At 45.2% G+C, this 25,753-nt stretch overlaps 2 protein-coding genes across 5 annotated transcripts in view; both read right to left on the bottom strand.

Moving 5' to 3' along the window:
• Positions 1-4,043, bottom strand: part of prtga (protogenin homolog a (Gallus gallus)) — a 32,303-nt gene extending 28,260 nt beyond the window's left edge. The window contains exons 1-2 of the mRNA XM_023813827.2: positions 3,906-4,043; positions 2,234-2,536 (exon numbers count right to left, since the gene is read on the bottom strand). Of these exons, the coding sequence (XP_023669595.2) occupies positions 2,234-2,536; positions 3,906-3,972 (370 nt within the window). The 5' untranslated portion in view covers positions 3,973-4,043. The remainder of the gene's footprint in view (positions 1-2,233; positions 2,537-3,905) is intronic.
• Positions 4,044-8,662: 4,619 nt separating this feature from the next.
• nedd4a (NEDD4 E3 ubiquitin protein ligase a) overlaps positions 8,663-25,753 on the bottom strand; it is a 28,559-nt gene continuing 11,468 nt past the window's right edge. For 3 of the 4 annotated variants that reach the window (XM_023814075.2, XM_023814076.2, XM_023814072.2), the window contains 24 exons: positions 21,311-21,361; positions 20,370-20,431; positions 19,680-19,782; positions 19,003-19,166; positions 18,807-18,921; positions 18,089-18,256; positions 17,765-17,836; positions 17,033-17,152; positions 16,490-16,690; positions 16,156-16,233; positions 15,278-15,332; positions 15,113-15,171; positions 14,701-14,766; positions 14,088-14,317; positions 13,767-13,888; positions 11,852-11,922; positions 11,518-11,613; positions 11,362-11,435; positions 10,996-11,056; positions 10,728-10,787; positions 10,485-10,592; positions 10,167-10,263; positions 9,966-10,038; positions 8,663-9,734 (listed from right to left, as the gene is read on the bottom strand). In XM_023814075.2, the coding sequence (XP_023669843.2) occupies positions 9,632-9,734; positions 9,966-10,038; positions 10,167-10,263; positions 10,485-10,592; positions 10,728-10,787; positions 10,996-11,056; positions 11,362-11,435; positions 11,518-11,613; positions 11,852-11,922; positions 13,767-13,888; positions 14,088-14,317; positions 14,701-14,766; positions 15,113-15,171; positions 15,278-15,332; positions 16,156-16,233; positions 16,490-16,690; positions 17,033-17,152; positions 17,765-17,836; positions 18,089-18,256; positions 18,807-18,921; positions 19,003-19,166; positions 19,680-19,782; positions 20,370-20,431; positions 21,311-21,361 (2,409 nt within the window). In that variant the 3' untranslated portion in view covers positions 8,663-9,631. The remainder of the gene's footprint in view (positions 9,735-9,965; positions 10,039-10,166; positions 10,264-10,484; positions 10,593-10,727; positions 10,788-10,995; positions 11,057-11,361; positions 11,436-11,517; positions 11,614-11,851; positions 11,923-13,766; positions 13,889-14,087; positions 14,318-14,700; positions 14,767-15,112; positions 15,172-15,277; positions 15,333-16,155; positions 16,234-16,489; positions 16,691-17,032; positions 17,153-17,764; positions 17,837-18,088; positions 18,257-18,806; positions 18,922-19,002; positions 19,167-19,679; positions 19,783-20,369; positions 20,432-21,310; positions 21,362-25,753) is intronic. The other variant, XM_023814074.2, reaches the window with a different exon arrangement.

The raw sequence follows: 25,753 nt of genomic DNA on the forward strand, positions 1-25,753 counted from the left end.
ACGTCACACCAAAGCAGATGAGCACTGAACTGCAGCACCAGCAGTATATCACTGTATTTTTTATAAAAGCAGTTTTACATAAAAGTTTCACAAGTTCAGTACCAGAAGCTTTTTCATGACACCCATCAAATTCTCACAATTCTCCTAGTAGAGGTAAGAGAGTCCAGCTGTTCTGTCCAGTGATCTCTGGATGAATATGTATCCCCCCACCTTCCCAAAAAAAAAAAAAATCCTTTCTTTGCGGGCATCGGGAACAATAGAGGCCAGGCTGAATAGCATTTCATTAATTCTTAAGGGCAACGGGCCAAAAAAGCAGAAGCAGCCCAGATAGCGACGGCCACCACTTCCAGCTGTTGCAACATGCAGGGGGCTGAGGCATAAGCAAGCGACAGCGAGAATTAGCACCACTTTAAGGAGGTTAAAAGTCCCATCTGAGTGTGCTGCGCCTCGCTGGGCGAGTGTGTGTGAAGAAGGACGACCAGCACCGTTGTCTTCTCCCACTGCCTATTTCTCAGGTACCTGCAAATTTTATGAGCTTCCAGATAGACCTTCCATCAGGGCCGACTCTCTTTAAAACAAGCCTGTAAAAGCCACCGGCCTCTTTTATTACCCCTTTAGTTCATAACATAAAATGGTACACACCTTCAATTAATAAAGAAGGCAAACAATTAGCCTCCATTAGCAGAAACGCCATTTGCAGAAGAGAATCTGAAGCTTGCGTTATTTTATTTTTAACAGATACCCCCTGTTACCAGACTTTGATGGATTACCCCCCCCCCCCTTCACAAATTCTCAGCCCAACCTCAGGGTCCATAAACTGGGAGTTTTACGACCACTCCATTTACAACACTGTGCAGTGACCACTGTGCAGTGACCACCGCAAAAGTCATTGTTATTATTTGTGGCTCAATTGCTCCAAAAGTCAATTCAGACAACAGAGAATGGACAATGTGGCAAATATTCTGTTAAACTCAGATGTGCAAACCTGACTTACAAGCTTATTCAGAGTTGACAAGTTTCCCCGGTACAAGATTTCTCCACCCAGAAAAGGACACAGACCGAAACCAGTTTTTTCGTGGCTTGTTATTAAATCTACACATTTTTATAAAATATATTTATTTTCTTGTGTAATTGCAGAAGTCACCTTATCGAAGCAAGATGTCTAAATTTCATGGAAGAACCCCTCTTATCTCAGCCTGACGTAAGTACATCCACATGTGGGCTCGCTCCTTATTCTTTTGATCATGGAGGCAAAACCGACGATGACGTAATCCACACGAGGGGGGAAAAAAACACACTAGAGAACTGGTATTCTCAGAACTAGGTGCCACTGAAAAGATCAGGTTTCCACCATGAAAACGAGAGCAGGGAAGGGGAAAAGAGTTGGCCAGTGGCCTTTTGTGAGGAACAGGACAACAAGCACCTTGGCCTGGGGTGTTGCCGATGGGGGTGTGTGAGTGGTGGTGGTTGGGGGGGGGGGGGGGGGTGTCCCTAAAGAGCAGTTCTGATAAAGCCTCACTACCTCCCTTCAAAAAGGCCAGCTCCTATATGCACCACAAAAAATTGCATTCCAAAAGAACAATTCCTGGTGACCACGCACTTTGTGAATAACGACATGAAAGGCTCGGTGAGTGAATGGGGGGTCATCTCTTCCTTGGCGCGGGGGTAACCCACATCCTGGACGGCTCCTAACCTTTGAAACTCCACTCCCTGATTTGCACATGAATGGACCCATTTTCACAGAGTAACTTCTAAGTTTTGGGCTTCTAACTTTACAGGCATTAGCCCACCTCCCCCCTCTACAAAAAAAAAGCACCCAACCCAACACCCATGCCTCTTCAGCTAATAGATGGATTAGGGGACCGGGATTCCCAAAATGCAACAATGGAATTACACTTCTGAAGAAAGAGGTTAATCTATCCGCCCTAACATTAGACACAGGGAACTAAAAGGGAGTGATAGCACCCTGCTGCTGATGCGAGAAACCTTCCTTCATCCCCCTGATAGCCACAGAATAACAATTTGAATGCCTATCACTGCTTCAGGTCTCTATCCCTCACTCAAGACTTGAAAGGTCTGCTGGATTCTACCACAATACTGGACCCTGGCTTGCATTTCAGAAGAAAAACCCACGCACCACCTCATCCAGAATCCCATCCATCAGGTACCTAAAGTCGAGGCAGCCATTTCCGGCCCAATGCACGACACGGAACCAAACTCCAGCAATACTTACTTGCGATAGTTAGACGAGCCTTCTGGCTCAAGATGGCTCCATATTTGTTCTGAGCAAGGCACTGATAAAATCCCTCATCCGACTTGTCCGCCTTCCTGCCCTCTGCTTCGGAAATGTACAGGGAGCCATTGGAGAGGAGGTAAATGCGTTCGCTCTCTGAGATCCTCAGTCCGTTCTTCAGCCACGTGACGGCGATGGGCGTCTCCCCGCGAGCCTGACAGTCCAAAACGACACAGTCCTTCCGCGTTACCGTCACATCGTGGGGCTCCTTGATGAAGAACAGCTCACTGAAGCATGACACACCTGTGATGGGGAGAGAAGTGTGGCAGGTGAGTCACAGCCCAGGGAAGAACGCCAGGCGGAGCAGCAGACACTCATGAATACATGACCATCAACTGTCCTGCTCTGGACTTTACTGAAGGTGGAGGATTCTGGGCAACTCAAAACTATAAGAGTCTCAAGACTGAACTCACACAATGGATCTGGTAGAACCACCACAGTAATCAAACAAATATCTGCAAATTCATCTCTGCAGCAACATGCACACATAATTACATTATACATAAAGATACTTGCTTTGAAGTTTCTCATTCCATGGCATCTTAGAAAGTATAAAGTATAGTATTTGTATAAAGACGTAAACACAGAAGCATTAGTAGCCTAATTAAACCCCTCTTATAGAGAAGCATCCCTATTTCAAAAGTACCCTGGGAGGCGCTATAACTACCGCCATGATATGATCATACAGAATTTGCCGCTAAGTATCCCTATAATTACAAGGATATAAACATGCCTGTAGAGGCAATTAATAGGGATCTCCCACTCCCTAATGTAAAGCAGGGTATTTGGCTTGACGATTTCATTTCAAAAAGTTTAATTGGGTACATTGAAAAATAAAGGCTTTTCCAATTATTAAAGATATAGTTACGTACGTATCACGTGGGTCGGTTTATTTTTATAATATTACTTAAATGAATACATTTCGCCTTGTATCGCCTTGTATATTCAAAGCGTAAAGTAGGCAACATACAAGCCTTTGAACTCAATTAAATCACAATTTAAATGACATTTAAATTGACATATGATACTTTACAGTTTTCGGCTATCTCCGAAAAATCAAACTCCAACGCGCTGTAAAATCCAAAGCACTGACTTATCAATCGAATGCTGCATTAACTGTGTTTAAAAACAACAAAAATAAATATGTTAGGATGCAAGAAAAGAGCTCGTGCCCTTTGCCAGGCTGTATGTCATCTACAATGTTTCCCAAAGTGAGCAAAGATTTTAATAACGCACGTGTATCAAAATAATCCCAACTCGGGCCTGTGAATGTATCACACAGTGATCAAGAAAAGTACGATACCGACTGTTCATTGAAAAGCGACACGCACTTTCCATTAAATAACCCCAGAAGACACGATGCACAGTGGACAGGATAGGTCCTGAGACATTAAACTGACCACGGAGTACGTGAACGTACTACCAGACAAACACAAAACATTTAAGTCAGAGAAACTGTCTGCAGAAAACAAAAAGTAAGCCTTTAATAAAAAAATATTATAAAATTAACATAAATACAACAGATAAGAGCAGGCATGTCAATGCGCTTTGCAATGATACACATGCATTACCTGTATGAAAATAAAATAACTCTCCTCAAAAATTAACTTACCTGATATTGAAAGAAATACTGCAAACACCAGCAACCGCTGATATATTTTCTTTTCAGAAGACGCCATTTATTGGGATATTTCTGGCATGCTAACTCGGCGGGCTACGTGCCTCGCGCTCTAACTCGTGCTTATTCTGGATCGAACTGAGCGCGCTTGGGATCGCATCCGGCACTATTTTCGCTCGGCGTAGCAACACAACCACTTTAACTCTACAATATTGCGCTTGAGGCCGGAGTAGTTCAGGAACGTGAATGTATTCATCCGCCGAATAGCAGACTTGAGCTTCGGCTACATAGGCACGTGAGCTCTGTAAATATTTTCATTTGTACTGCAGCCGAGGCTGTTTAATAGATGTCAGCATATATGTGGACCGCATGTAAGAAAAACGTATAAGATAATAAGAAAAAGCTAAATCATTTAAAACATTTACTTTTACAAGTATTCCTCGTGTCTAACTCAATTTAAGTGTCGTGTCTGAATTTTCTGTTATGTTGCGCGCATCAAGTTATAATAAAAATGTAATAAAAAAAAAACTCGAAAATGTTGTAAAACGACTGTATCCGAATTTGCGTTTATTTGGTCTGTGGGAAAAGGCATATAAATATATATATAATGGTATAAACAGATTTATCTAAAATACTAAAGTGTATTTTGAATTTAGATATTAGTTCACATGCATGAGGTATTTTTAGATTGCATTTATTAATGATGAATCAAAAATAACCCATACATGAGAGTATGATGAGTAATATTACAAATGTGCTGTATATTAGTAAAAACTAGTAAATGCTGAGAAGATAATTCCCTGTCCATGCAGCCATGTTGCAGTTTGCTCTTGTTCTCTGTGCCATTTTGGCTGGCTCCGTGCAGGGGCTAATTTCACACGCCGTTAACCTCTCTTTTCTAAAGTGACTTGTGTTTTCTGCGTTTTTAAATGTGCCTAAGAGGAGATCTTTCCCTCGCAAGAGAAGCAGAAGACGTCAGAAGACTGCCAACATGTACATTACCCAGAATTCAGCATCACATGCATCATCTGCATGCTTGAAAGCTGTTCCAGCACCACAAACCACAGCTTTGCTCGTTTTGGTCCAGTTGTTGATCTGGTTATTAAGCAGCAGAATTCCTCATTCTCAACATTGAAAAATGATGAAAACAGACGGCATAACCATTTGGCTCACTGACAAAACCCACAAAGATCCAGTGCAGGGACACTGGCATTGTGGAATGGAGAAGCAACACAGGCCTCACCAGCCACAAACACCTCCAGGACTGACATTCAGCTGTATAAATTAAGCTGTTTTTACGGTGGGGGAGTATTCAGTAAGCAGCCAAATAACAAGAATCACATCCTGCTTATGTGGGATGAAGAGCCACAGAATAGGCTCTATTCATCTTCTTCCTTTGTGTGAAAATCTTCCTGCCAGACACTTACTGTATATCCCTGATCTGTTATCTTCATTGTATTTTAATGTTACTGGCTGACTGTGGTTAACATCCCTCTTAAACTGTGTGATAATTTCCTTCTCAAGTTAACCAGTCAAATTAAATTCCATAAGTACTTCATATAGTCTTTCTTATGTATTGGAATGAAAATGTCGACGCCTGGTTGGATCACGGTCACAGATTACAGTGCTACTGTCACACCTGCATATGATTAACCCCAACCACGTCCCCCTAAAGCACCACACCTCCAACAGTGTCTATTAAAGCCCTTCTGTGTATGATCTTGTTTCTAACCTCCAGCACTTGTGATTCTCGCCTGAGTGTTTTCTGGGTCATGGTTGCATCGCCGATTGCTTTCCTGATACCAAGCCATTGGCTGCGCTTCAGTTCTCCCTGCTGGATCACATCTTCAGATTGCTTTGCTTTACTGCTTTTGAGCCTGCCTGTCACTGACTTTGATGTGAGCTTCTGAATTTAACATCCACACCTCCTGCATTTGGATCCTCCCTGTCTGTTCATGACAGCTGTATACTTGGAGAATTCAGGAAAGACATAGAGAGAGTAACGCTAGGCTTCTGAGTCTGATTCTTTCCCTTTTCACCAACCGAAGTGAAGCACTGCTTATACAGCACAACTTGGAGGGTAGAAGAAAAGCAAAAGGAGCTTCTTAAATTCATTTGAAATATAGCAGCATGTCTGGGGCCTTTCAGCACTGCTTAGAAAGGAGATATGATACATGAGGTCACATGAGAGGGGCAGGATTTCTACAACAAAAGGTGAGGTGATAGCGGCGAAGAGACATTAGGCTTTTGCACCTGCTGGGATAAGCTCAGCCTCATGTGGATCTGCAGTCCGAAAGCCGCGCCGGGTAATTATGAGAGGATATCGACGGCAGCAGGGCAGCTGCTGAGCAAATGCCGATATTGATCCAGTGTCCATTTTTTTTTTGGAGGGGGGGGGATTCACCTCCCCTCTTTGGATTCTCATTCAGGAGCTGCACAATAGGCCCAGCTGCAATATCAGCTGTTCACAAGGGCAAGCAGAGACCCCGTTGTGGACGTTTCACACAGATACCTGTTTGTTCATTTCTCTCTTGTATGTTTTAGCAGATACTTCTTGGCATGTAAGTAACATAAAAGACACCTCATGCATCAGGGACACTTTTAATTGGCATATATTTTTGCTATGAGTTAAATTTCAATATTCCTTAAATGAATAATTGAATCTAAAAATGATGTATCCACATGAACATGTTCTCCACTCTAGCACCAGATTACATTGACAACATGCAACTAGGAGTTCATCATGAATTTGTATTTTTTTCGCATTGATTTGAGGAGCTGTTGCATAGTATCACAGGTAAATGGCAAGGTCTTATATGTGCTGATTTAGCAAATCGCTTTTCGCATGACTTCTGTTAAAAATTTGGTTCAACAATCTGCAAATAGGGAATAGTACAGGGGGGAGTTTGGGGGTTGTAAAGATCCACACTGGTGCAGGTTGAGCTCCCATTCCAGATCAATAGAGTAGTAGTCATCACCATTGTATGACTGTCCCAGCAGCCCAAGGAAAGGAGATCCGGCACCTCTGGGCAATCCGTTCATTGGACAAGGACCAGGTCATCTTGCTCCAGAAAAGGACCATCCCCAGTGACCCTCAGTGTCCAAAGAGCTGAATTGTGTGTGACCTGACCCCTGGAAGGGTGGTCCCATACCCTGCAGCATTCACATTTGGTTGGGGGTTGGGGGAGAGGAGTGGTAGCCATTGCCTGGACAATAATGTCAAGGTTTTAATGCAGACCATCTCTGAAAGAGATCGCCTCCTGTTTTTTTCTCTTCATTTCTGCTGCAATATTAATTCAAATAACTTCGTCAAGTACTAAAAATAAGATTGACTCAGTCCAACTCCGCAATCGGTAGACTCGTTACACATTAGAAGAAATACTAATGACTGTTTAGCGGATCAGGGTTTCAGACATTTCATTATTAAAATGTTTTGGTATTTTGCCTACTTAGTTTATCAGTACTGGTTGCAATAATATGTAATGCACAGACAAGGTTTTCGTTTCTTTTAGACAGAAAAAGAAACCGTATTTTGACTTAAGTGTATTCGCTGCGACGAACACAATCACTGCAGCTGAATTTTTTGTCATTAGGCCTATATCGTAATTATTCATAAGTATAAACGTATGCACACACGTCGCCTTCATGGAGGGAACGATTTCCCCACAAGTAGTCCAGACAAAAACCTAGGAGCCGGAACATCATACAATACCACGTGTTTTTCTTTAAGTTACGCCAACAGTCCTTTCAGCAGTTTAACCTTTCCTGACATGATTAATAGTGTTTTATCACTGTTCTTAATCTCTTTCTGTAAAATAGACTTAGGACCTCGTGCGGCAAATATTGCAACGCCACCATGTGGATCATCAGGGTACTGTAGCTTGTGCGAACACCGAAGTACAATAAAACGCGAAGAAATGCAAAGCAAAGCTTTTTTTTTTTTTTTTCTTTTAACAAACAACAAAAAACTCTCTGAAGCTACACATTTTTTATGATAAACTGCATATTAATTTACCATGTAGGTGCCTTGCAAGATGCTCAAAATTTGTCACGGATTTACACAGCAATAGAAACTTGGTAAGGTCCCGCTATCACTGACAAACCAGCCATGAAAACATTCACTTTTGTCGAGTGACACTTTTAGGTTGACCATTCCGCCAGCTTTTGAGACTTGGAGCATTTCCATACATGTAAAAAGAAAGACACTAGTAATTTAATAGATTTACTGCCCCCCCTTTTTGTCTGGCACAAATCAGGGAGCCCTGTTAAACTGAATTAAGAGACCTTAAATTGCATGTATGTTCACTAGGATCGCACTATAAAATGGCACCGCTGTGCACTGAACCTGTCTCTGGGACCCGGTATCCCATTCAGGGTGTATCCCCGCCTCGTGTCCTGTGCTGCCTGGGACAGATGGACCTTCGCACATGCGAAATACCGACACAGAAGTTCTGTACAGAGTGTAAATATAACTCATATTTAATTGTGACACAAAAGTACCAGTATCAGTTAAGAAGTGTTGAGATCAAACTCTGCACATTCATGAATCTGAGGTAATCAGCCTGGTTAACAGTTAAAGCGGGACAAATCTACAAGAAGTCACATTCTTTTAATTATAAGACTTTGTATAAGAATCCACAAATTACTTCCATGCACATTTTTAAACACCAAAATAGTTAAATTATGAACTGTAGCTATTTTAATAATTTATCCCAGGTTTGAATTAATATTCTCATAATATATACATGAACTGATTCATTATTCAACTTTATTATTAATTATACATTTTAAACAATCTCACCATTGTTGAATACAATTTTCTTAATGAAATATATTTCATACAATATTTTATAAAAAGGTTTGTAATTTAACAGTCTAGTATATTACTTGTGAAACATGTCTGTGCTTATATCCAGCTATGTTTACATGTAAACATATATTCAGGAGTCAAGTATACATAAAAGCAGAATTAAGAAAAACTATACATTTTAAATAGCTAATTGGGTGAAAAACACATTTGAAGCCGAAAAAGCTTCAGAAACTGAAGGAGGTGAAACTAATTTTCAAATAGAACAACAGTAAAAAAGTTACTTCTGAAAACACGAGATTAACATTGTCAATCTTCTGTACACTTACAAGATTCTGTAAACATAAGATCACTCAAACCTATACTTTAGAGTGAAGAGTAAAAAAATGTTCAATAATCTGAAAAGAACAAAGTCAGTTATAGAAGGAAAGGTGTTTTTAACGACTGGGATGGTCAGGCATTTCAGTAAGTCTGCATCTGTGTGCGTAAGAAACTTTTAACATTGAAGTTTATAAAGTTTCCTAATAATTCAAGGCTAGATCAAAGTCTAAAATCAGTTTCCCGGAGACAGCAGCGAGCTGCTTTCTGAGTGCCGCTGTCATGTCAGTGTCTGTGTCTAGTCTACAGGTTATTCAAGCTACAGCAGAGGTTTGCATACACAAATTATATTTAATACATGGATAACACATAAAAAGCTAAGAGTTTCCAAACTATACAGATGATCAGTACTACAAACACTTAAGTAGGGATACCACCACGTCCACTCTGCTTGGTCTCCACAGGAGAGGATCACACGAGGGTGGGAGGCACCTGGGACAGGTTTGGAGCGGTGAGACTCTGGAGGTGTGGCCCACCCCTCTGACGCGCGGCCGTGTGCTCCCCGCGGTGACGTCACTGCCAGGGACACGGCGCTCTAATCCACCCCATCGAAGCCCTGTGCGTTTTCTATCGCGATGTGAAGCTTCTCGCGCAGCTCCTCAAACGATTCGTATGGGGGGAGATCCAAGCGGTTGAAGCTTTTTTTTTTTTTTTTTGGGGGGGGGGGGGGGGGGGGTTAAAGAATAACACAGACCATGTGACACAAAGACTTTTCCCATGCACGTAAACAAAAACAGCTTAAACTAAATTAAACATAGCTCTGATAATTATTTCACTCATTGAATGCAGTGCGTCGTTTCCAGTTAATTATTTGCAGTGTTAAGAGAGGCACTGTGAGGAGGACAAAGGAGAAACGAGGAGGGACTCACCAAGTGTGAGCGCGGGGGAGTTTGTCCGCCGTGCCCCACTGCTCAATGGTAAAGAGCTGAGGTCCGTTGGACCCTAACCGGACAAAGATCAGTCAGAAAACGGGAACTGGAAGAACACCATATCCACACCATTACCCTGGGGTTAGCATTATGTTCAGGGCAGCCATGTTTAGGGCTGTATTCTGTAGAGGAGAAACTCACCGTAAAGCTCTGCAAAGCCGTTCATGGGCACACGCGACGTCCCAGTCACAAACTGCAGAAGGCGAATGCGCTTTTCAGCATCCATGAGCAGCACTGTCTAATGGGTCAGAAACACAGAACCAGCCTTTCAGGTAAAAGATACAGGGCAGAGTGATGACCTGGGGCTGCTTCGACCTCTAAGGCCGCTCGCTCTCACGAAACACCCAGAAAAATACAGATGTTCCTGTTAGATGTGACATTTAGACGTTACTCCAGGCCCCACCCAACTTTAGGCTACCTGCCTGTCTTGTCTAAGGATTTGCAAAGGGAAGCACTCACCTTCCAGAACCAGATGATGACAGGACTGTTGGCGCTGTAGCCATTCTTGTACTTGGTGTTTTCCCTCCAGTCGTTGACATCAACATCACCCAGGCCGCACATAAGCAGCTGTGAGAAACCAGGACGGACACACACACACACACACACACACACACACACACACACAGACAGCGTGTGTCTGATTTCAACCCCAAGGCAGTAACACGTGCAGCACAGTGCTATACCTGGATACGCTGCACTCACCTCCAGCTCATTTTCATCGAAGATCTTAATGAGATCCAGGGGTATTAGCTCATAAAACCCCTGTGGCAGGGAGAGAAAGGGAGAGAAAGAGAGAGAGAGAGAGAGAGGGGGAGGATGGACATATTAAGGTGCAATGCTGAGTTTAGCAATAGTACGCTAAACCATCCAGAAATTAAAGTGCCAGAATGAGAACCACAAAACAAATTCCCCACTAACACCCAAAATGTCCAAGAGCACACGGGTCAGAAATGGGTCAGGTGTCGGTTACCTCCTTGAAGGCCGTCATCTGCTTGATTATTCTGTTTACAAACCTCCACTGGATAACAAGGCTATGGTAAACGACAAACAGGCATCACATAACCAATTCAGGATGCATTTAGGGAAATGCATTCAGGTGAACAATCATTGGTACATTCAAACCAGTACATTCAAAAAAATTCCACCTAACACTTAATTCACATTGTTCTAAGAGATACCCACTAATCACCTACCATAGGAGGATGAGTGAAATGAGGACAAGTGAAAGACAAGCCATTGCAGAGATTCAGTTGTTCACATAAAAAGGGATCTAAGGGATGTCAATGCCACTCTTACATACAGTTTTTTTCTGCCAGCAGGTGGTGCTGATACTCACTGGATGTATTCCTTCTTGTTGTTGTCATCGACCACAATGTCGGCTCCTCCCAGCTTCAGCTCATGCTGGTGAGTCTAACAATGGACAACAGATTAACAACAAAGTAACAGGTGGTAACAGCTGATAACATAAAAAAAACAACAAAGCAGGACTAACCTGCCCGAAAAGATCCTCATCAATCGTAAATCTGAGGTCTAACTCTGTAGGGTCATTCTCGAGGATCCACTTCAGGGAGTTGAAATACTCACTGTCCTGAGGCAGAAAGAAAACCAGAAATGTATTCTACAAACAGTGTTTTTAACAGTGTCACTGTGCTATCTTTCACCGTGACTGTAGAGTATTCCAAGCAACAGTGTGACTATGGGTTAAAGACAGAAGACACATTTCATTGTTGTGCACTGTGTGCTGTGGCGTGTTAACTATGCCAACTAATCACTTTCACTTCACTTAGCTATCCAACAGCGTGACTGTAGGGTACTATAAGACTCACAACTGACTCCATGTCTTGCAGGGTGATGGGCTTCTGGAGCATCATCTTGTAGAAAGGCCGGATGAAAAAGGCTGCAGGGCGAGTGGGACACAGTGTCAGACGAAACCAGGCTGAACCAGTCCAGTACATGTTCAGGCTCGTAGGAATGCCAGGGGAATATGGGGTATCTTGGCTGGTTAGTCTGACAGCTAGACAGCTCAACGACCAAACATCTGCAGACCCTCTAAATGACAAACTGCCATAATGGACTGAGAGATTATATTTATTAGTCATAATGGAAACAAGTGACACACAGCACTCATAGAAAGTCTTGGGATGCTTGCTTAATTCAGCAAAAATATTGCAAATTTAGTGATATTTCACAGAAATCATTACTTTGTTAATTTCGTCACTACACACACACACACACACACACACACACACACACACACACACACCTCACATTAGAAACAACAGGACATTACAGTAAAACATTAATTTCAAGTACTAATAAAGTAAAAAGTTTATGAAGTTAATTGGTAAGCAGTTGTACTGCTTTGTAATTAGTAAAACCTTTGAAATAACATAAAACACTAGTTTGTGTTTAGTATCCCTTTGATGAATGAATTAGTAAAAAAAAATTATGACATTTAATAAAAAGAAAATGTCTGTGTGGAAGATATGTGCAAATATTTTAAACATTGCTTATCAATTTACTTTTGTTATGAAACCAGTAAACCTGCGACATTATTACAGAATTAAGCAAGTTATCCCAAGACATTCTTTGAACGCTGTAGGTCAGGGGTGGCCAATCTTATCCGCAAAGGGATGGTGTGTGTGCAGGTTTTTGGGATAACCTTTAGGTCAGCTGTTCAAACCCAGGTGTGAGGACTCTTCAGCCAATCAGTCCTCTAATTCCTGACCTAATTAGGGAGTTGCAGTGAAAACCTGCATACATACCGGCCCTTTGCGGATAAGATTGGCCACCCCTGCTGTAGGTGCTCAATCTGAGATGCACACAATGAATGGCTGGTTTCCCAATTCCACCCCACCAGTCACACACTGGGACTACAAGCACTGAATTGTCAAATATTTGAATATCTGCAGTAGAGGTGCACAGCGACATCATTATCTGTCTGTATCTGCTCAACCAACAGAATTATTTGTCTATGTATCTATATTCGGATAGAAGACTGGAAGTGTGTGTGGTATATACTGTAAGTGTATTGTATTTTTCAACCTAGTATTTGTTGGTGATTCAACTGTTATGTGGATTACCTAAACTAAGTTTCATGAACTGTCTGAACCCACCCCCATTTAACTGGGGGACACTGGACAATCAGAAACTGGGAAGAAGAAAAAAAAATCTGTTTTGCATTGGAAATAGAAACTATTTACAGTAAAGATATACAACAGTCGCTCTGTTTCTGCTGTCACAGTAATCGCGATTTCAGTTATCCGTCCGAAAAAAAATCTTAAATGTGTAACAACACCTTTCATATTGTTCCCTTGTCCTTTGAAGGGTATAAAACAAGACGTGATTTTCATAACTTTGATACATGATATTATTTGCAATGCTCTATCACCTCTTGAGAATTAGGCTAAAACCTTTCATTCGAGAGAGTACAGTACTGCAAAATACTGTATGATAATGTACGAGGTACTTTATTATTGCTGTGTTTGAGGTTGGTAAGGGGGTGTAATTTATCATTTACCATATGTAAGTTCACAAAAATCCTGTTATATTTGGGGTTCATGGACGGTTCACTGTGGTAGGCCTTGGAATGCGGATACGGGGGCGGGGGTGTTACTATATATAAATGTATCTTTCAGCTGATTTCATATTTGGGTGCATTCCTAATTTGCAGACACTGCTGAATGGGACAGATCAGGGATAAACCCCCCCAGGGGTTTGTGGGTAGGGGTGCGCACTCACCGTCCAGCAGTTTGCCATGGTACACAGCCATGCCGGCCACGCGGCCGATGAACTTGAAATAGGACAGATGATCCTCGTTGCAGAGACCCGAGTTCGGGTTGATCTGTAGCGTGTAATTATCTCTTCAGCCAAGAGGGAACACAGGAAAAGTGGATAAAATTCAGCAAAAGACTACGAGATCATGTCCCAGTACAGGGTCACGGTGACATGCAGGAATCTATCCCCCCCCCCCAACAAGATGCCAGTCCATCGCAGGACAGTAAAGTAATTCTGGTGATATCAGCATTCATAACCCTGATTCAACAGACAGTTAACACTCACGTGGCTGAGTACTCAAACAGGCCGTAGTAGGGGTTGAACATCTCCTTGGAGATGAGGAAGAACCACTCTCGAGCCACTCCACCATAGTCCAGGCCCTTCTCGCCCTCAAACTCGATCCACAGACGAGCCTTCAGGAAGTCCGGCCTCTTGACGGACAGGATGCGCCGGTAAGAGTCCTCCAAGACAGCCGACCGCTGGATTTTCATCTCGAAGCGACTGGGGCTCTCGGCCTGTGAAGGGGTGGGTGGGTACTCTGTTACAATTGAGGGAAAGAAATGTCCTGGGGGAGTGTTCTGCTGGTATGATGTCTTGGGGGGGGGGGGCAAGAATGAATGAATGAACCAAAAAATATTCAAAATGTGCTAAAGCTGGTGTATGACATTTCAGTGCCGATGTTGGTATATGACATTTCAGTGCTGATGTTGGTACATGACATTTCAGTGCTAATGCTGGTGTATAACATTTCAGCAAAGGTACCCGCTGAACATGGGAGCTGAGAGCCACCTCTTACGCTGCCACAGTGGGGAGACCTCGCGATGCACCCAGGCTCGAGGGTACAATAAAAAATCTCCCTCGTATACGAGCCTCTGACAACACTTTGTATCAGGCTTACCGGCTTCCTCAGTTTTTTCCGAAAATACTCGTACTTCTGCTTGTAATCCCTGGAATAAGGCACAGCCTGGAATGGAGATAACACTGTAAGAATGACGCCAAAATTTGAGCCTTAATTACTCCAGTCCGCACTGATTGTGTACAGCATTAGATCCAGAACAAAAGCAGCCCAGGAAGGGATCACCCCTGAACAGAACCGCAGGGACCGTTACCGTCAGCTGCTGAACACAGAATCCTTTATGTCTGTTGGAGCATAAGGCTTCAACCACGACAGAAAGTCATTTCAAAGGTCACTCCTGCTCAACATGGGAGCCTCTCTGCCAGCTTCATTGCTCAGCATTTTGCCCACATGTGCAGTTCTGGTTTGGTTTAAAGAAACAGTCCTGCAAAGAGAAAGTTCATGGTGTACTCACTGGACCAGTTATGGCACTATTCTGTAATCTGGGATCCTCCCATTGCGTGGTCTTGGTATCTAAACAAACAAAGAACGAGTCAGGCAACACCACTGGGTAGAGAAGTCACCTCGGCGGAAGAGAGACGGGTGCACAGAAGTCTGGCATGCTGCGCGACATACGTACTATGATCAATGTAGAATATACGCCCATCGCTGTGCTCTCTCTCCTCCCAACCGGGCTGTACAGACACAAAGACATCATTAGTACTGCATTCCATCTGAACTCGGAAGTCGGAATTTCCGAATTCCTAGCCGGGAATTTCAACTGGAACTGTCTTGTTATTAACTGGCATTGCTAACCATGGCTAACAATTATGCAGGCTAGAACTGGGACCTGTATCACGAAGCAGGATTTCTTGCTTAGCTGGATAACTTGTTGATTTAAGGTAGTCTGGACTCAATACAAGTGAATTAAGATAAAAGCCATTTATACTGGGGTACCTTAAATCTGGTTAAAGTTATCCAGTTAAACAAGTAATCCTGCTGTTTGAAACAGGTCCCTGGTATTGCTAAATGGCTTTCTGACTTCTTGTACTGGAACATAGTTAACTCGGGTGTGACGTCATTCCCAGCTCCGACTTCCGACCTGCGAGGTAAACGGAACGCAGCATAAAATCTACAGAGAACAACCGAAACTTCCAAGCATCTTTAATGGTCCGTATATGGAACAAACACAATGGGGTCCTGGTCTCACATTCTGACAGACACCTCAACTTCACTATATTTCCAGGAAAATGTATTTGTTTTTCCTGCCATTGACTACTGATGTCATCTGAATGAAATGCAATAGGTTTTAAATAAATGGCTAAAAAATGTTATTCATTACAGATGTGGACAAATGACCAGGCTGTTCATTCGGATTCCAGGAGGAGAGCTGCAGGAATCTGAGCCAATAGCGAGATGAATCTCTGTAGTAGGGTATCTCCTTACATCACTGGATCACTGTAAGCTGCATGACAGCATCAGATATGCAACAACAACAACGATTATGAACAGACTTACTGGCAGAGGGCCAAGGTCAGCAGGATCCAGGGAAGGTCGTCTTCTCATGTGTACAGGGATTTTTAACCTGGGGTCTTCCTGTTTGGCAGTCAGACAGAGGAAGAATGGAGTAAGAGATCAGGCGCAGAGGGCATGGAGGACGCGTAGGACGCGAAGAGGATGGAGGACGCGGAGGGCACGGAGGGAATGGAGGGCATGGAAGACACGTAGGGTATGGAGGACATGGAGGGCACGGAGGGAATGGAGGGTATGGAGGATGCGGAGGGCATGGTGGACGCAGAGGGCATTGGAGGACATGTAGGGCACAGAGGGCATGGAGGGCAGAAGCAGCTACCCAGGTGGTGGTTTTGGTGTTGTGATCGATGAAGAAGGGTCTCCCATTGGGGGCGCTGCGGATCTCCCAGCCAGGGGGCATGAAGCTGCAGTCGGGCTTGGGTCGGGAGCCGGGGGAGTGCTGGGGTGACACGTCCGGAGACAGCAGGGGGGGCTGGTACAGGGTGGGGCTCATGGCCGTCTGAGCTGCCTCTGTGGTCGTCTGCGGGCAGCCGGATCATGACCGTTGGTTAGAGTTCATCTCCACATACGTACTCACATATATGACAACAGACACAGATATTTGAAAAAGCAGAATGTAAGCACATTAAACAGGAGGCAGACAGAGCCAGACTGCAGCAGCCCTATGAGGACAGCTGAACAGTGGAACAAGCTGCCAAATATCCATGAACCAAATATCAATGAACCAGTTCTAGAAATTTCTTAAAATATCAGAAACACCAGACACAGGTAAAGGGGCATCTAAAATGTCAACTTTAAGAAATCTTTGAGGGAGAGAGCACACAGCGGCAGGGAGAGTGGCCAATCCTGGACAGCGCCCTACCTGAATGAGCGGCCGGGTCCACGTGGTGGTCCTGCTGTTGTGGTTGACAAAGTAGACCCTTCCCTTACTGTCCATCTTCTCCTCCCAGCCCGGGGGCAATCCTGCCGAGGTCGGTAACAGCTGCCAGGGACAGAAGTGACAGAAAAACCAAAGGCATAAGAACTTTGCGGGACCCGTGAAAACCCAGGCCGCCACCCGTAGGGAGTCTGCCACACGGCTGTTTACTGCGAGCCCCAGCCCCGCCCCAGATGTTCCCGCCCAGGTGACTGGGTGCTCCTACGCCACACTGCAAGCGACAGCAGGCAACAATGTGTGGTATCCGAAGACTGCAGCCGCCTGGCCGCAGCTAGCATTCCCCGCAATCCCAGCGTCGGTCACGCAGGCCTGGGTTACCGAGCCCCCGGGGCGGGCTGCCACCGTCTGGCATGAGGCGCAGACCAGCAGCGAGGTTCCGCTACTGATTGTAGCAGATACTGGAGAAAATAAACCCTCTTCCCAACCCAGGTCCTAGAATTTGCTTCTCCTCCCCTGCGCGAGCCTGGACCGCGTGCCAAAATACCTTTCTGCCACATGTCTTCCCTGCCGCACCAAGGGATCTGGTTTCATCCTGCAGGAGGGTTACTGTCACCCTCTTATTGGCTTCCACTTGATTTTGTCCCATATGCATAATTTACAAGGAGCAAAATCCACCACAGCTGTCCTGGAATGACACGGGGTGGGGGGGTAACGCACCACGGGAAGGGCAGGGTGCTCCTCCACAGGCGTCTGGGCTGCACTTCCCCGGGCACTGGAGCGACCCTGCGGCTGCATGAGAGACCAATCTGAGCGCTGGTGTGGGGGGCCACACCTAACAGTCCAGGGCCCATGAAAAAGATCATCGCAGCCCTCGAAACATGGCTGCCTGAATTTGCCGTAATTATCATAATCATAATTCAAACCGGCACTGGGCAGATTGCGGGTGGGAATCACATTCTAAGTCGCCCCATGAGCTGCATTTTGACCCCTGCACCCCCTGCATTTCATACAGGGGCCACGCACAGAACATGGCGAGCTTACCGTCAGGGAGGTGTGGCGTTCCCCTGGCCCCACCCCCCCGGAGGGCTGCAGCCGACTCAGATCCTCGCAGAGGCCGTGGAACTCCAGGGGGGAGTGGGGCGGCGAGGGTGACCGCTGGCTCTGATGGCTGTACGTCGTCGTCTCGTCCTCCGTGATGATCTCCCAGCTCTGCGGCAGACAGCCGACGTGCACGTCAATCTGCATGACCTTTGCCCTTTAACTAATGTGCTCAAAACATCGTCAAGCAGCCATGTATGAAAAAAAGAACTTAAGAACTTTCGATTCAGCGATCAGCCCGTTGAGGAATCTTGGTCTGATTCCTTTGAAGCACTGAATGCTGCCTATTGGCTGCTACCAGTCTAAGGTCTTTATTTCATCACACAAAACCCACGCTGAAATGCGATGCTATTTTAGGAGGGTAATTTTAAATGGCGCTCGGGGAACATCCTGATCTCGTTCCTGCCAAGTGGCACACTTTTGTTATTCGCACATATCGGCTCCCCGCTGGGAGAGACGGGAAACTCCACAGCGCGGCCTTCAGTGCAGCCAGAACACCTAGGCCAGTCCCCACGCCGTAAGGAAACAGGTCACCGCCATCTCACAGAGCAGCGTTACTGTAGAATAAACCAGGAGGACGACAGGAAGCTGAAAACAGGAAGCCAGCACAGCAAAGGTGACCCGCAGACATCGGATACACTGCCGGCTGCGTAATCTCCACCTCGGGCGAGTCGCGGTGCCCATCTTCGTGCTCCGAAATCTGCCGGCGGGCGGCAAAGGCGTGCCTCGCCTCCGTGTGCCCGCTCCTCCGCTGCTCCGCCGCGTCCTCACTGTCCCTGGCCAGAGAGGACAGAGAGCACCCTCAGCCGGCGCTGCGGCAGAGAGGCAGAGAGTGCGAGAGAACGCGGAGAACATACTGCATCGTGGGCCTGTGCCACTGCGTAGTCCTGTTCTCGTGGTTGACATAGTAGGTCCTGCCCAGGTTGTCCTGCCGTTCCTCCCAGCCAGGGGGCAGCACTGGCAGCAGGTGATGGTGGCGGGGACCAGACATTTCCTGGCTGTCCAGAAACTCCCAGCCTGGCTGTGTGTGCCCCCCCCCCAAAAAAAAACTAATAAGCAAACAAACAAACAAATAAAATACAGGCAGGTCTACGTCACATTTAAACATCATTGGTGCTAACGGGAACGCAAACAGCTCGTATATGGCCCGGTTTTATACTCCATCTTAGCAGTGGATTCGTTTTGCAGCCTGCTGCAGTTTCCGCCATTAAGGGGGGACATGCAGCTCTTCCGTGTGACAGATGCAGTTTGGCTTTACGGACACAATGTTTCCATGCACAGGATAAACGACAAGTTGTGTTTAGTGGGGGTCTGCAAATTCATCAATTTACTCTAACCCCAAGTAAACAAATAACCGAATCCTGTATGTCCTGTTGTACCCGTTACCTCTGACACTGATGGGTTATCTCAAAGTGAACATTAACTGACACAATTTAGGTCAAAGAGGCAGGAGACCAGAAAATAACACGCACATAAAAACTAATAACAATCACGGCATGGTGAAGAACAGCGTCACGGCTTCCCAAACACCTACGTCTAAATCCTCGCTTTGCTCTACAGCGTCATCTTCAGAGCCGCCAGCTTTAGGCAAGTATGTCATCTTTAGTCTCAGGTGACCCTTGACCCGGGACTTGTGACTACAGAGAGGGGAGGAAATAGGCGCACACGCTCAGTACGAGCACCCCAGAGCCTCAGGAAAAATGACACGGCCAATAACGTCACAGTGTGCATTTTCACAGGGAAATCCTGGGATTGTTTTATGAATAACGCGTAAACGTTATCTACACATTCCTTTCTGAAACATGCAATTCACCCTGATATGAACAGGCAGATATTTTGTTTCAAGACTGACAAAAAATTTAAAAAATGGAAAATAATGTGTTCAATGCAACATTATAGCACAAATCAATATATAAATATTCAGTCTATATCCATGCATTCAAATGAATGTAAAAAACGGGATTTGATACAACACAGATATATTTTTAAGCTGAACAAATAACAAAGTTCATGTTTCAAATGTGATTAACATTGTCATACCTAATACTTTTATCACATTGTTAATAAAACATACAATCTAAAACCAGACCAATGTTGCATTTACTTTCCAAAACAAAGGTTCTGCTGTAGAATCTTCTTGTTTTACTTGGCTATGCTAAAAACCCCAAGCCGCCACCGGTTCCGACGAACAGAAAAATACTGGAGAAATAATGCCAAAGCAAACCTCCGTGGATGAAGGAGAAAATCCTTAAATGTGTACGGCCTTTCAATGTTAGGATTTTCTGTCTGAAATAAAAGCAAACAAACAAAAAGGACTCAGGAAACAATATCTTATGTATGAATATTTATATACAGCAAATCTACTGTATATATATATATATATATATATATATATATATATATATATATATATATATATATATATATATATATATATATATATAAAAAATATAAACACCGTCACGTATAAACAATCTTTCTTGAAAAGCAGCAACTCTGTGAAAAACAACAGGGGTGGGGAGCAACTCTGGTATGACAGCAGAGCAAGCAGAAATCACAGAACAACTAGAGGAGCAAGTACACCAAGAGCAGGCTTCAATGTCCAGGACAGCAATAATGCCGTATGCTGTGGACCAAACCCACTGACAGTGCTGTCCAAACACAAGGCTGTTATTCCCAAGGACTTGGGTGAGCTGACATCAGAGACCAGGAGGGCCATGGTGGGAGGGGGGGGGGGGAGTTAGGAGGACTGCAAGGGCTCCTGAGTGACTGGGGCCCAAAAAAATTTGGAAAATGACTGGATTGGTCTGGACTTGGGGGGGTCCAATATGGTATGCTTTGGGGCCCAAAACCTTTAGCAATGCGCCTGTCAGAGACACTATAATGGTAAATGAAATCACTGCAGGGTGGTATGAAGAATGAAATCAAGCAGTGGAACAAACGTGTTAGTGTGACAGCAATTGAATTTAAAGGGGGCAGAAGCTACAGATATTAAAAGCTAGAATGTGGGAATGCCAGGATTCAGCACCAAACATATACAGTAGATCAAAGCTTTAAGCTAAACAGACTACATGTAAAGGGGAGACAAAAATTCAGCATGAAGCATGCTTGTTGGGGAAACAAAGCTTACTTCTCCACTGCTGACTGGCTCGGGTAAGTACTCACCGGTATCTGGTGTAAGGGAACGTCCACCTGGCCCAGGAAGTCATCCCTCGTCTGGTACAGAGAGAGAACAGAGGGGCAGATTCGTCACAGAAGGGACACTGTTCCCCGCAGGCTGCCCCCTCCCACCTCACTGCCACACACCGATAGGAGCCCCGGACGTAGTCCAACACGGCTGACGAGCACAGCGGTATATACCAGGATACAGGTGGTAACAACTACCATCTGCGCAGAGGAACGTAGCGGCTGCCTACAGCAGTCTTTATCGTTCTGGTCCTCAGGGACCGCAGACAGTCCACGTTTTTGCTCCCTCCCAGCTCCCAGGAGGGAACAAAAATGTGGACTGTCTGGCAGGGAGCTGGGAGTGAGCTTAAACATGGACCGTCAGTGAGTCCCCGTGGGGCGGATTGGGAAACCCCGGTCTACAGCATTACAGCCCACACGACACCAATAGCCAAGGGACGTGATAAAAAAACTGCACAGTCAAACTCTAATGCATTAAAAAAACATTAAATTAAATAGAAATTAAACCCAAGCAAATCTTAAATCATCACATGTGTAAGGAAGGTGGATTAATGGCCGCCTGGATTCCTCATGTCAGCACACACCCACATTGTTTCATCATAGTCCACGTCTCCTCCGGTTCCAGTTCTTAGAACCGTTTATTTTCAGCTCATGATTAATCAGCTCGAATCAATACAAGCCGTCAGCAGCGCTGTGTTTACTGGACCCAGGGCCGGCGACATACGTGGCCGTCAGCGCTTCCCCTGTCACCCGCGGTGCGATGTGGACACCGGCAAGTGCAGAGCGGGCCTTGTAAGGCGTCTGCCGTGAGTGTGCACGTCCAGGACTTAGCACCTTTAACCAAGCCAAGCAGCCTTTAATGAGTTAAACAACTGAGCTCCAATTCCAGGGAGCTCTGCTCAGCCACCTGTGCCAGCCTCTCTGCAAGGGTGCCAACACAAACAGGGGGCAGCAGGGGGCCGACCTGGGGCCCGCAGAACCCTCCAGCACCAAAGACCCACAGCTAACAGTCCAGCAGGGGGCCGACCTGGGGCCCGCAGAACACTCCAGCACCAAAGACCCACAGCAACAGTCCAGCAGGGGGCCGACCTGGGGCCCGCAGAACCCTCCAGCACCAAAGACCCACAGCTAACAGACCAGCAGGGGGCCTGCATCACAAAGCTGGATTTCTTACTTAGCTGGTTAACTTGTTGAATTTAAGGTGGTCTGGGCTAAATGTTACTGAACAAAAATGAAATTCATTTAATCCTGTGTACTTTAAATCAGACAAATCATCCAGTTAAACAAGAATTACTGCTTTGTGATACAGTCCCTTGGAGTCTGCAGAATCCTACAGCACCAACATACCCAGAGACTTGGTTTATTACACAGTGTCCTCAGCCTTTTGACATTTGCCGACTGGAACTGTACATGTTAGAGTTTGCAGTTAGATACTATTATCTGTTTTCTACTTGGAATGAAGCTTTTGCCAGTGTTTACAGCTACAAGCTCGCTGCTTAACGCTAATCCACTATTGTGAAAAAACTGTTATAAACATGGTCTTCCATCTAAAGAGCTCCTGACATGAATGTGCTGCCAAAAAAACAGGTTTATTAAAGTTTGATAGTAACATGGAAGATAAGATACACTGAAAGACTGCAGGTCACAGTGATGACGGAAAAGCAAACAATGACACAATAGAGGCCGCCAGTCCGTGGGAGACACAGCACAAGCAAAGAGGGGCAGCTGATAACAGAGATGTTACTGTGGAAGTGTACTGGAAAAAAAAGCAGCATAATTCGCTCTGCAAAACTTATTTTTTGGGGGGTGACAACAACCTCAGGAAAAAGAAGAGCAGCTGTCGGTCAGCCAGAACTGTCAGACAGCAGATGGCTGTCGACTGCATCACTCAGCACGAGCCGATGAAAAAAGTGCCACACGTATGTAAAAATGTCATCGCTCCCTAAGCAGGTGCACCCCCCACACTGCACTGCAAGCCTTACTTAAATCAGACTGAACAAAAAATAATTAAAATTTAAATCTAGAGTAGTGACCACAGGAACTGCAGCAGTGAGTCAATCCATCAGTCCGTCCGTCATGCACACACTGACCCGCCCCACCCCACTCCACATACCCCCACGGGTGCCAGTGGCTTCGCCCTGCCATCTGCTCTCCATTTGCATTAGACGGGAAATCGCCGTTTTCCAGCTTCTGTTGGGTAAACAAGGTCACATGCCAACTGCTGTCACGGAGCGGCCAGCCATGTGACACGCCATCCTGGAAGCGGAATCCTGCAGCTGCGGGCTGGCCGCTCAGACTCTGAGTGTGAGGCGCTGGGCCTCAGAACTAGCCGTCATACCCGAGGGACAACATTCCATCAATGTGCGCCCCCCTCCCCAATGAAGGCAATACCAAAGAAACCAGGTTACTTCTGAAAGGCTGGGGTCTGTAGGATGGGATGAAGGGATGTCACCCTGTAAATACCTCTAAACAAATAAACTTACAAATCAGAACCTTAACGAGAAATGAGACAAAATCGCAACATAACTGAGTGTACTGACATTAATATCCAACTGCTAAAAACCTTTTTAAAAATGTGAGCAGTTCATTCTTTTGAATCTGCATTCCATGGTTCAAAGCCTAATCCCACCCAGCTCTAAACCCAGATACATTCTAACCAGCCATGACACTAATAAACGGCACTGAGAAAATGCAGCTTAATAAAAAGGACCTGTGAGAGATGTGCAAGCCAAGGTGAACCGCGCTGGCCTGCAGGTGCAGTCAGACTGCTTCCTCATATGAGCTGCTGCTGAAGTCCCACAGCAGCCTGGGAAGCTGAGCGTCCCCCCCCCCCCCACCACCACACAAGAGGAGAAATAAAAATATTGCATCTCTGATCTAGGCCATGACTCAAGGGGGGAGGGATTCCACAGGAAAACCAAATCAGCATCCTGAGTGAAGAATCCAGACCCCCGGGCTGAGCTGAAGCGGATGGCTCTCCCAGGAGCCCCAAGAGGAGGGGGGGGGGGGGGGCTGGGCCATCCCATCGCACCCCATCCCCAGGAAAACGGGCCACACCCCCAGGAGCAGGCGAAAGTGTGCCAGCCTGCTGTTCCACACCCTCTTTTCTATTTACAGATGGTTGAGCAGAGCAGATTGCCATTATTCTCACTGAAGAAAATCTAATTCAGAAACAATTTTAGGAGTAATGTGTTTCTGACAGTTACTTAATTCCAGGAAAAGCATTTCCCCCAAGCTAAACGATACGGGAAACCTTATAGGGCCCCAGAGGCAGGCAGCTATGGTAAAAGAAGACGTCGCTTTCCAGCGTAACTAAATACAAAATTAACATTTGTGATGCAGGTAGCAGCCACTTAATGTCAACAAACAAACAAAGTTAATACAAGATGACAAGACATTTTGGATGAACCCCCGGCCACTGGCAGATGGCACCTTCAGCAGAAAAAAAATAGACTAGAGAGAGAGGCCTATTTTTTCTTCTTAGAGTCTTTTCTATATGCACACATAACATTGGAATTAATCAAGCCACAAGAGGGGAACGATTTGGATTAAAAAAAAAGAAACGCAGTCACACACAGGCATGTTGTATGAAAGGAGATTATTTGTGCACCCTAACATCATGCATACATGTATGCACATACATGCAAAGGCTATTATGTGTGCACAGGAAGCAGACAGGCAGATAAGTGTGAATTAAGCCTCAAATGAGGTGACATGAAGGGCTGTAACGGCATCCTCCTGCAGGACGGCGAGCTTGGCGAGCCCTGACCCCCAATAGTAACACCTGTACCACGGGTTTGTGTTGCCACAGCAGGCCAGACTATTCACACTCAGGAGGAATATTTTGAGGTTGTTTATTTATAGCTGAGGTAGGGGGGGGGTCCACTCTCTCAGACACATGCTCCTATAATTAACCCAGGGTAAATATTTTAAATGAAGACAGAGTGCCAGCAGAATAATAAAAAGGAGACCCCTGCACCTCCCAAACACACACGCATGCACACCCACGCATGCATGCACACCCCCGTACGCACACGCGCGCACGTGCATGCACACACATAGCAGTACATTCTGTTCCTGGAGAGGTATCAGATTCATTAATCCCCGACAGTGTTTCATTTGCACACCATTAACTAGTTACTGTAACGTAAACAAAACAGCCCGTCGCGCTTGTAAGGCGGGACTCGTCAGCCAAAAGGGAAAAAAACTATGCATAAGCTGTTTTATGAGTTTGTACAAAACCCACCCTGGAACGAGGGATTTCAGTGCAGAATCTTCTCTCACAGAGCCAACAAAACATCTCTAACAAACAGGAAGATTATATTTCAAAATAATCTATGAACAGTCCATTTCACAGCCTTTTCCTGAGCTCTTTTTGCACTCACATATCAGACATTTTATGCTAAGTGTATATCCACTAAG

This window comes from Paramormyrops kingsleyae, chromosome 11 (genome assembly GCF_048594095.1).
Source record: "Paramormyrops kingsleyae isolate MSU_618 chromosome 11, PKINGS_0.4, whole genome shotgun sequence".
Taxonomy (NCBI): Eukaryota; Metazoa; Chordata; class Actinopteri; order Osteoglossiformes; family Mormyridae; genus Paramormyrops; species Paramormyrops kingsleyae.